The following is a 12209-nucleotide window of genomic DNA, read 5'->3' on the forward strand; positions in this document are numbered from 1 at the left end:
TTGGGCTTTTCATTTCTTATGTAGGAATAACTGACCCATGCAAGCTGCTATCTAGTGGGGATGCTGGCAGCCTTCTAGTTAGAGTGCCATATGCTTAAACTGGTGGGTTTCTACACTCACCAGACGAATGTGCAGAACTAGTGTTTTTCTTCTCCATTCAGGAAGACCTGGCATGTTGTTCTGATTTGTATTCCTAGCATGACATCCGGTGAGAGATAGTGAGAGCACAGTCCTTGTTTATAAATCAGGGCCCGTTGTGGGGTGAGCCAGGTCCCCTGGGAATCTTCTGCTGCTGACTGCTTACAGAATTTTCTTTTGCCTGTGAGATAGAATGTGCTTTATGAGCACTACCTGTTTCCTTTTGTTAGAAACAAAACAAAGAAAGGAAAGGAAGAAAGAAAAAAGAAAAACAGTCAACACTCTACCCTGGAGGAAGTAGAAGATAGTTCAGCCCTGGCTTCTGTCTGAAACAGCTGTGGCCCTGCAACTGGCACATTGCCCAAACGGAAGCTCCCCGTTCCTCTGGCTCCCACAGGAGTTTCCTTCTCTGACTAGAGGAGTGTGCAGCTCTCTCTGTTGGGCACTGTCTAAACTTGGCAAGTGACAGATGACCTATTTCCCTGAATTCTTTGCTTCCCACAGTAGAGGTCTTTTTTTTCCAAAATCTTCCTATAAGAAGTGGAAAAGGAAGAATATAGATCTCCAAAGGACATTTTAGCCACTTAGGTAGAAAATTTTCCCCTGGTTGATTCTTGTGAGTGATCTGAATGTCTCTGTAATATGAATACTTTGTTTCCCTACCTCTTATTTGCAGGATCTTCCTGGACATTGGAGTCCTTGATGTTTAATTGCAAGTGAAGCTTGCAAGATCTTATCCAGCAAACTTTCTCTTTATGGCTTGCCACCGGGATTAGTCATTTTTTAATTCCAGCAGAGCCCAACCACAGTTTGCTCCTGTCAGCTCCCAACCCTGCCAGCTCCCACTCCTGCCATGGTACTTTAAGCTAATCTCTGGGCTAATTGTTAGAGAGATTGAGGGAATGGTCAGTACCAGTTGAATTAAGTCAGAAAGTTACAACATTGTCTTTAACAAGATACAAATTTTGTAGGAAGTGGGGAAGTTGGCCTAATGATTCCCATTTTGTTGCTGAGAGATTTGTCTAGAGGGAAACTGGGTAGCCTGGTTTCTTTGAGCAGCTCTCTAGATCACAGCATTCCTAAAATTCTCTGCTCAATCAGAGTTTGTGTGGCACTGCCATTCTGAAAACATGTTGGGCCCTTAACCTCTACCCATTGGTCAGGTTGCCATCTTCCTGGGCAGAGCTGCGCATATCTACCCACTCTCCTTCTTCCTCAACTTGGGCAGAAGGCATAAGATTGGCTGGAATTTTCAACACATGATGATGTTTTCAGGTAAATAAGTATAAATGTAAAGAAAATGAGTTTTATTTAGCAAGCAATGATAGTGTGATTAGAATATAATCAATAGAAGAAAGAAAAAAAATCAGTAAGGCTCATTAAAAAGACATCCAATTTTCTGGTTCTTTTTTATCCCCTACAGTGCTGAGTGGACAGATGTACAGTTAACTGAATTAGTATTGATTGACAAACTATACTACCAAATGTGAACATTCTCCCTTGAAATATTTGCATATTTATTTCATCTCTACCACCCAAGGAACTGGAAGATATATAAATTTTCAAAGTGCTTAATTGTCTTCTAGTAGATGTTTATAACCCTTAAGCTTCTAGAAGGGTTCCAGATTGAAAATTAGAAGGAAAAGAGCTCATGATGAGACAGCATGGGCTATGACTCAACACTTCCCAGCTACAGTATCCTCTCTTATAAAATAGTGAAATTGAGCTAATTAGTTGAAGTCCTTCCTAGTTCTGTCTGTGGAGCAAAAGTAATAAAATATACTCACAAAGCATGGTGAACCCAAAGCCGGTATTTAACAGCTGTGGCAGTTCTCAATTTATGCTGTCTACATCCCCCCTCCCTTTTCACTATAAAGCTGAGAGGTCCAGAAATGTCACCAAGAGGACAAAGGACAATAAAGAAAGATGTGGAAGTGAAGAGGAATGAGAGCAATTGTCACAAGTAGATAATGTGGTGCCTGTGGTAAGCATCAGCCTTTATAGCAGTAAGACCTAGGTTAGAGCATCTCTACAGAACAGGGAGGAGATATTAGGGTCAAAAGGCTACTGTGACCCTTAAAGGTACCTCTGTCCTGTGAGGGACTGTATCAGAGGACTATACCAGCTGGCTTCACTTTCTCAGTGGTTATTGGGGCCTCACAGAGTCATATTTTAGTCACACCAATAGGCCCTGCTCCATAAAGCACTCACTGACTCATGCTAGCTTGCGCATGAACATAAGGTTGACCTTTCATCCCGACAAACATTTGCTGGCATCCTCTTCTTAAAAACCATAGTTCTACAAAGACCACCCTCCTTCAATGAGGGGGAGACATTTGCACAAAGAGGTATGAGAGACATGTGGATAAGAAGAGGAGGGTTCAAAGCTGTCTTCACCAAGGGTGTGGCTTTCAAAATGGCCTTGGAAGAAATGGCATTCCAGGAGGCAGCAGGGTGGATGGCAGACAAGCATTGCCCCGGCGGCTTTTCAGGAAAATGTCTGGTTGAAAATCAGACACATCCTGCATTGCAGGAAGAGAAAGAGGAAGGAAAGGACAGGGGCATCCAAAACAAGTGCTTCACGGCCTTTTTGTTGTATCAGGACCACCTATTGGGCTTGTTAAAGCCCAGATTGCAGGACCCACTGCCAGTGTCTGATTCTGGGGTGGGCCCTTAGAATTTACATTTCTAGCACATTTTCAGTGGCTGCTGCTGGTGGCTTAAGAATAATACTTCGAGAACTACTGCTTTAGAGTAGAGACTGTAGAGAAGCTTCAGGTCTGTGCCAAAGAGTTTGGATTTTACCCAAGGGCAGTGGGCAAACACTGAGAAGCTTGACAAGGAAGGGCAATGGCGAGCTCCTGCACGTATGTTAGGAGAATGCTGGTGGACAAGACAAAGATGAAGAATGTCATTTAGGTAAACTTCAAGTATGTTCATCATCTTCCTTACACAGTGCTGCTTAAAGCTGGAAGAAATCTGGCTATCAAAAGGAACCCATTCTTCAAGGCATTGAAATATCTGAGGTCCCAATTTCATACTGCCTATGGTGTTTGTCTAATAAAGAAATATGTGTCATACATTGGTTCTCTCTGACCCCCAGGTTCTCTTCTTTGAGATAGTATTCATGGAAAAGCTTAAGTACTGATGCTGAGGACCTCTGTATGAATAGCATTTCACTAGGACTGGTTAATAGAAAATATCAACTGTGCTCTCTTATTTTTAATGCAACTTTTATTGAGTCACTCTTCTTTAGTGATTTGTAGTGAAACCCTCAGATAATATTGATAATAGTGAAATTGTTGGGAAAGGGAAAAGGTATAAACAGACAGTAATCTAAGTTTTCATTCTCATATAATGCATAGCCTTGCCCATGGTGAATAAGAATTTATACTAGATATGTACTAAAGACTGTGAATCCTGTCTTTACTATAAAATAAATTATGGGGAAGGAACTAAAGAGTTTACAAAAATAAACTTTAAAATTTTTAAATGTTGATGTTAATCTTAAACCCCATTAATGTGGATCAAACCACAGCCCCTGGGCTAAGTCAGGCTGCTGCTTGTTTTTATCTACCTCACCAGCTAAGAATGCCTTTTACAGATGGGTATTTGTGATCTGTTTGATGATAGGGAACACCAACTTTGAAACCTAATAAAGCAAAATATCCCCCAAAGAATTCTATTAGTATTTCACTAGTAGACCTGTATTACAACAAAGTATACTCGGTTATCGTCATTATAGTCTTGATTTTTTATTAATAACAATTTGTTGCAATCTGTTTTCTCTCTTTTACTTAAGTACCTACACAATATCCATGATTTTGCCTCTTGGCCCACAAAGCCTAAAATATTTACCCCTTTGCAGAAAGAGTTGCCAACCCCTGATACAAGTTAAGCTATTTTCACTTCTCTGTGTGGCTTCTCCCTTTGTGAAGGAAATACTGCCTCATTTTCCACAAATGTGCATTTGACGTATTCATCCCTAGCCTGACTGTATGTGGGTAGTATTTGGATCACATGCTTAGAGACGTTTGTTATTATTACTTACTTATATTTCTTCTTATTTTAGGTTACTAGCAAGAGAACTGTTTAAGTAATGTGTTAGTTTTCTAAAATGTGCAGTGTTTTTCTATTTGGGAAAATTGCAGAAGACAACTTCAAAGAGAATAAAGCCACATGCCTTTAAGTTTCTTCTTCCTCTGTAAAACAACTTGGCTCCCAAAGCACACATGTGTCAGACAAGAAATTATTTCATTTGGGGGAGGTTTCTTGTGCTGCTGGGATGGAACCTAGGACCTAGCACATGCTAGGCAAGCTCTCCACCACTGAGCTATACCCCCATCCCCAAAACACACATGCTGGAGTTGATCAGTCCCAGTTGCAGCTGTGGATTTTTAGGAGACATTGTCAGTTATCCTTGTCACCAAGAGCTCTTCCTTTTTGATCCCTTCAGGCCTCAGGGGAGCAATGGCATTTGCCTTGGCTATTCGCGACACAGCATCCTATGCTCGCCAGATGATGTTCACGACCACCCTTCTCATTGTCTTCTTCACTGTCTGGATTATTGGTGGAGGCACAACACCCATGTTGTCATGGCTTAATATAAGGTCAGTTTGGAACTAAGGCCAGTTTTGTGTCTCATTATGTCAGATGTCACAGTTCTTGAGAATGTTCAAATACCATATGAGGTGTGCTGCAGCTCAGTTCATGGAAGGTTTTCAGTCTTTTGTTTTAAGAGGGGATTAAAAATTTTAAAAATAAAAGTTTGGAGTATTGGTATTTTCCAGGAGGAAAAACATGTTATCATTAAATTTTTTTCTCTGTATACACAGGAAGTTCGAAACAACTGGGTCTTGCTAGACCAGTGACATACAGTAAGAATTCAAAAAGTCTTAAAGCTACAGGAGAGACAGCATACCTGTAATCCTGGCAATGCCAGTATTTCACTTTCTCTTTTGATGAAATCTAGGGCCTGAAGGATAAATTTCTCAGCTAGAAAAAAAGGAGAGCTTTGTTTTAGTGTGGAATAATATGCTGTGTCTCTTCTTGCTTGAGTGCACAAAAGTGACATTTTCTATGTAACCCTCATCTGTTGCAACCTCATGATGTCCTCTGCCTGTGGTTTTGCTCCTCTTTCAGGTCAGAGGGATGATGCCAACCTGAGTTTGATTTTTTTTAAGAGTATTTGAATTCCAAACTCTGTTTGTGAGCTCCAGCACCTTATGGCCAAGCAGACATTGGAACAAGGTTCCAGAAACCCCCAGCCCGACTCTGGCTATGGTTTAAGACAAGCTCCTGTGTCTTTGTGCCCCAATTCTCCTCCATGTTAAATGAACGCTGTCTACCAGAGTGCCTTCAGGGCCCTGCACCTTGAAGTGTTGCACTCTACATCACTGGAGGTGCACTGGCCACCTGCAGCAATGTCAGGTCTGCAGAGGTAATCATCAGGAAGGCACTTGAGTAGTGCCAGGCATGAGGAATTGTTCTCTAAAAAGCCACAAGATGGCAATGTTTTTTCTTCTTTCTCAGCTAGGTTTTAGTTTGTATTCCTTTTCTAGAATGTAGAATGCAGGAGACAGCTGCAGTATTTACATAGATACATACCTCTGAGGAGAGAAGACAAACAAGGATCTCTCAGCCATCCTTGAGTTGGGGCTTTTGTATTGATGGTAGGCAGGGCTTCTTGGGCTTGACCACTGCCAGCTGCACCATTTCTGGGCTACCATGTCTGAGCCTTCAGATCCAGGTAGGGCCTCTCTGGTGACAATCATAGTCATTACTAACACTTGGGCTGGAGGTATTGTTGAAGGTGCCATGCATATATTTAGACAATTCTCACAACATTCCCATAAAGGGAGATAATGCTAATATTTTCATCTTAGAGTTGGGAAAACGGAGAAAGAGAGCAAAAAACTTGCCCAAGGTCACAGAACTTTTAAGTGGATAAGCTAGGATTGGAACCCAGGCAGTCTTGTCACAGAGTCCACACGCTTACTCATTGTGCTGTACCACCTGTAAGAAGGGCTGCTGTGCGAAGGACTGCTGTGCTATTATAAAATTTGGGATGGTTAGAATTTCAGCTTCCTGGCATGAATCCCAAGAGTTAGGTTAGGGAAAAGAATCTGACTTTGGGAATATAAACCTGAAGAAAAAAATTTACTATCTTGTGGCTTTAAACTTAACAGAAGATGATGCCTCATCTTAGCAGGATGAGGGCAAGAAAGGAGGTTGACTCTGCACATGCTTGAGAATCTTTGTATTCTGTGACCTCAGAGATTATTTCCTGCTCCAATTTTTCTGGTCACCCAGTGGGTACCCTGGCCTCTCAGTGCCTTATTAAATCATACTTGTTTTTCATGTTGTTTTATAAGTCTTTTTCTGTTTTCCACCCCACTCCAAACATATGCAGAACCAAATAGAGTTCAGAGTTTACTCGTTTGTACTTCTCATGACCATTTTCAAAAAGTGGGCTGTTAAAACAGTCCTGCCCAGAGCTGAGAACATGGGCAATTTTCCCTGAGAAACATAAGCTGTAGGTCAAGGCAAGACTATCTGAACTAGGCTGGGGGCTGGTAGGAAGGGAAAGCGAGAATTACTATTGAGCAGGCAATCAATAGTACCTGCTCTAAGTCATTTTCTGACTTTCCCTATGCACTAGGTGTTATGTTCTAAGTGCTTTCTGTATGCAATTAAGCCCTCCATGTTATGTTCTAAGTGCTTTCTGTACATACTGGGTTCTGCATCAATTCAATCAAGCACAGACTGAAAATATTCAGAAAAAAATGCTTCTGTATTGAACATGTATAGACTTTTTCTTGTTATTATTCTCTGAACAATACAATATAACTTTTTACATAACATTTACACTGTATTAGGTATCACAAGTAATCTAAACATGATTTAAAGCATCTGGAAGGATGTGCATAGGTTCTGTGCAAATATTGTACTCTTTAATGTAAGTGACTTGAGCATCTATGAATTTCGTTATTAATGGAACCAATCCCTATGGATACTGAGGGACAGTTGTATTATGTTAACATTTTCAAGCAACCAGTTATATATTCATTCATATATCTTTGTGTTAGGAGTGTTGTATGGATGAAGAAACCAAGGCTTAAAGAGGTTAGCCAATGAGTGTGGCCCAGTGGTTATGGTGTGCTTGCCTAGCATGTATGAGGTACTGAGTTCAATCTCTAGCAGTGCTGGGGAAAAGGAGGCTAGATAGCTTGCCTTTGGTCTGTTATATGATAGTAGGTCAAGGTTTTTATGCAACTCTGAAGTTTATATGTTCTTAAGCAGTTTACCAGAATACCTGGGTATAGTAGCACATTCTGATTTTGTAGAGTCTGAACCTTTTTTTATAGAAGTTGGGAAGCTATTTAAAATTGCTCATACAAAATCAGATATAAATATGAATATTTTCTAAATACATATATGAAAGTGATATTTGTGAATTGAATGAGAAGTAAATTTCTGGATGTTTCAAAGTTTTCAAAAGCTCATGATAAATGCAAATATCATGAAGTCTGGAAAAATCATATAAATTTTTCTTTATTTAGCTGCCTGACGGTTCTCTGTACAGGTTGAGTATCTCTTATCTGAAAATCTGAAATACTTCAAAATCCAAAAATTTTAACCACCATAATGCTCAAAAAGTTTCCAATTTTAGAGTTTTCACATTTCAGATTTTTACATTAAGAGTGCTTAACCGGTAAAGTCTATGCAAATATTCCAAACCCCCAAAACCCCTGAAATCTGAATCATTTGAGATAGGGGATCCTAAGCCTGTAACACTTTTTTTCCTGCTTTTTGAAAAACATGCCTACGTTTTGAGCCTCTCTTCATGCAATCGTTTTCTAATATTCTACAGAGAGATTAGAAATAAAAGCAGTCTTTTCTGTAGCACAGGTGGTTAAAATATTGCTATTATTGGTATTTTAGGACAGAATCCTTGAGTTTCACTATTTATTGATAATAATCTGTAAATTTTTAGAATTGTCAAATTTGGGCAAACCTCTATTGAGTTTCTTTGCCAGAAGATTTCAGGACATAGAAGTTTTCTTATTTAGCAAAAATAGTTAAAGATTCAAAGGAAGTTGCAAAAGTAGAACTGAGAGGTTCTGTGTATGTTTCATGCTGTTTTTGCCAGTGGCTCCATCTTAGACTGATGTACTGTAATAGCACAATCAGGAGTTGACCTGGGTCCCACCTGTGTGCATAGTTCTCTGGCATTTTGTCATGTGTAGGTTCGTGTAAGCACTACTACAATCAAGATACGGAACTGTTCCATCAACATGAAGACATCCCAAGTTCTACCCCAGATGTCATACCTACCTCCTTATCCCCCACCATCCCTAACCCCTGCCAACCTCTAATTTGTTCTCCATCCCTATAATTTTTTTCATTTCAAGAACATTATATAAATGGAATCATATAGCACATAATCTTTGGAGATTGGCTTTTTCTCCTGCTGAGCATAATGTCCTGGCCATCCATGTGAGTTGTTATACATATCTGTAGTTTGTTCCTTTTTGTTGCTGAATTTATTTAATCATTTGCCTCTTGTAAGACATCTGGGTAGTTTCAATTTTGTGGTTATTATAAGTAAAGCTACTGTGAATATTTTTGAATAGGTTTTTGTATCAGTGTAAGTTTTCATATCTTCAAGATGAATATCCAGTAATGTGACTGCAAGGTCAGGTGGTAAATATGTTTAATTTTCTAAGAGAGTGCCAGTTTTCCAGAGTTGCTATACCATTTTACATTCTCACTAGTGGTGTACAAGAGATCCAGTTTCTCAGCATTCTTGGTATTATCAGTTTTTTATTTCACCTGTTCAGATAGATGTGTGGGAATATCTCATTGTTGTCTTGCTTTGCATCTCTCTCATGGCTAATGATGTTGAACATCTCTTCATCTGTATAGTTAATGTTCATATATCTCCTTTGGTGAAATGTCTGTTCAAGTCTTTCGTCTGTTTTCTAATTGGGTTGATTTGGTTTTTTAATTGAGTTTTGAGATTTCTTGATTCTAGATACTATTCTTTTACCAAATACATGTTTATAAATAATTTCTTGTAGTCTGTAGCTTGTCTTTTAATCCTTTTAATAGTCTTTCATAGAGCAGAAGTTTTAATTTTGACGAAGTGGAAGCTTTCTTTCATGGATCATGCATTTGGTGTCATGTCTAAGGACTCTTCACCCGCCCTAGTTCCTGAAATTTTTCTTCTGTGTTATTTCCTTTGAAGGTTTTTAGTTCTGTGGTTTACATTCAAGTCCATGATCCATTTAGAATTAATTTTTATATAAGATGTGAGGTTATATTTTGTCCAGTATAATTTATTAGGAAGACTAAGGTTGAAAGGATTGATAAAAGGATTAAAGAACTTGACAGCCCCTATTGTTTGTGCATTAGATTGAGCTCCTACTTTTGGTAATGGGAAGAAAAAGAAACAGACTATCCTTACCCCCATTGAATTACTTTTGCTCTTTCATAAGAAATCAGTTGTCTATATGCATGGGGATCTGTTTCTGTTCAGCTCCATTGATTTCTGTGTCTGTCCTTCCAATAGTACCATACTGTTTTGATAACTGTAGTTACACAATAAGCCTTGGCATTAGGTAGATAGATTTCTCCCACTTTATTCTTCTTTTTCAAAATTGTTGTAGTCATTCTAGTTCTGTTCCATATAAATTTTGGAGAAATCTTGTCTGTATCTAAAATAAAACTTTCTCTAGCCAGGTGTGGTGGTACACATCTGTAATCCCAGCATTCAGAAGGCTGAGACAGGAGTTTGAAGCTAGCCTGGGCTACACAGTAAGACCTTGTCTCTAAAAATACATACATACATACATACATACATACATAAATCTTTCTGGGATTGTCATAGGAATTGCCTTAAACCTTTATATCAATTTAGGGATATTGGTATCTTCATTATGTCCTGTCTTCTAATCCATGAACACAGTATGTTTCTCCATTTATTTAGACCTTCTTTGATTTCTTTCATTAGTATTTTGTAGTTTTCAGTATAAAAGGCCTATATGTGTTTTATTAGATCTTATATCCTGTCACCTTGCTGAACTTATTAGTTCTAGGATGGGTTTTGACAGAGTATTTTGGTTTTGTAGATTCTTTGGGATTTTCTACATGTCATTTGCAAATAGTGACAGTTGTATTTTATCCTTTCCCATATGGCTTTTCTTCTTGCCTTATTCCTCTGGCTGATTTTCAGTAATATGTTTAATAATAGTTGTGTGAGTACACATGCTTTCCTTGCTCCCTGTGTTAAGAGGGAAGCATTGAATCTTTCACCATTAGCCACCATATTAGCTATAGGGTTTTTGTAGATATCATCATCAAGTTGAAGAAATTCCTATATTCTATTTGATTTTTGAGAATTTTTATCATGAACAGTTATTGAATTTTGTCAAATGTGTTTTCTGCATCAATTGAGATGACCATATGACTTTTCTTGTTTAGCCGTGTACTATGGATTACATTGATTAATTCTCAAATATTGAACCAGTCTTGCTTCTCTGGAATAGACCCCACTTGGGTGTGGTGCATTATTTTACATATTGCTAAACCCTATGAATGAATGTTTTGTTAAAAATTTTTTGTGTCTTACGTGTTCTCTTGGAGCCTCCAGCTTCAGGGGACACACATGAAGTGGTAGTGATGATGGGGTGGGGAGGCCAAATGAACAAGTGTCAATAGTGTCAATAGTGCTGAGTTTGCAAAACCATGCTCTAATGTGATGGTTAAGTTCAGTGCACTCTGAATAACCGACTAAGGAAGGTGAAAATGGACCATGTCACGTCAAAGACTACAAGGGAAAGAAAATAGCAGGAGTTGGGTTCTTGGCCTTCAGATAGAATCTGTGAGCAGTGTGGTTTGCTTTTCTAAAAAGAGAAGGCATCTTTTCTTAAGTACTATCTTCTTAAGTATTGTTGCTCTTTTTTCAATAATATGGTGTTTTTGTTCTTTCTGTAAAATGTGTATAAAACTTATGTATAAGCACTCTAAATATGTATTCATTGTTTAGTAGCACTTAACTTCCTGTTTTCTATTTTTTGTGTGGACATATCTTACTTTATGAAACAGACAAATTCATGAAATTTTGAATAAATTCATCTTCTATAAGGTGCATTTATTCCTCTGACTTCATTATATTATATTTCGAGAGGCTTAGCTTCATTCTTAATTGGTCCTCATTTGACCTGGCTCCTCACATTGCCGCTTTAAATTTAAACTTAGCCGCCTCTGAGTTCTAGACAATGGGGACAATTTAAGATGGTTATGTAGCTCAGTGATAGAGTGCTTGCCTAGCATACACAAGGCTCTGGGTTCCATTTCCAACACCCCCCCCAAAAAAGAGGGGTATGGAATTATATTGAAAGTGAAGTGGCCTCTTTTCCATGGACATGGTCCAGATCATGTGCGTAGAGTTCCTGTCACCCCTGTTTTCCCGTCACACTCATATTCCCTTCTTCTGCTGCCCAGAGTTGGTGTGGAGGAGCCCTCTGAAGAGGACCAGAATGAACACTGCTGGCGGTACTTCAGGTGACACAAAATCTTCAGAAAACAATTAACTGCACCTAACTTTTCTTTCTAATCTGACATTTCTCTTTATGCTGTGTGTTTCTTCTTTCCTAAGTGTACCAAACCTTGCTCCTTTTAGCCAAAGGGCAACCAATTAAATCAGTTGTAATCATCGTTCCCACATTTTCTCTGGGGTGATTTATGTGTCAGTGATCCTGGGATTCTGCCTTTTTCCCCGTGTTTTGAACCATGTGTTGTCAACCCCAATGCTTGCTTGAGTTGGTATGTGTCTCCTTTTGGTACAACTAAGCTCAGTTAGTGTTTAGAGCAACTCATTTTCAGAGCCACAGAAACTTTTTCCATGTAGTCTTATTTAGGATCTAGTAAATAAGGCTTGTAACTCACACAGATATATTTCAGCCATGATCTTGATTAAACAACGTGCTTTGTGATTTTTTTAAAGAATATATTTGTGTACTTGTACCTTCTCATGGTGATTCAGATTATATGAAGAACTTGTTTAA

At 38.8% G+C, this 12209-nt stretch overlaps 1 protein-coding gene across 1 annotated transcript in view; it reads left to right on the plus strand.

Moving 5' to 3' along the window:
- Slc9a7 (solute carrier family 9 member A7) overlaps positions 1-12209 on the plus strand; it is a 136293-nt gene that overhangs the window by 99925 nt on the left and 24159 nt on the right. Inside the window, exons 11-13 of the mRNA XM_074062905.1 lie at positions 1302-1413; positions 4595-4748; positions 11647-11706. Of these exons, the coding sequence (XP_073919006.1) occupies positions 1302-1413; positions 4595-4748; positions 11647-11706 (326 nt within the window). The remainder of the gene's footprint in view (positions 1-1301; positions 1414-4594; positions 4749-11646; positions 11707-12209) is intronic.

The sequence above is a fragment of the Castor canadensis genome, chromosome X (genome assembly GCF_047511655.1).
Source record: "Castor canadensis chromosome X, mCasCan1.hap1v2, whole genome shotgun sequence".
NCBI lineage: Eukaryota > Metazoa > Chordata > Mammalia > Rodentia > Castoridae > Castor > Castor canadensis.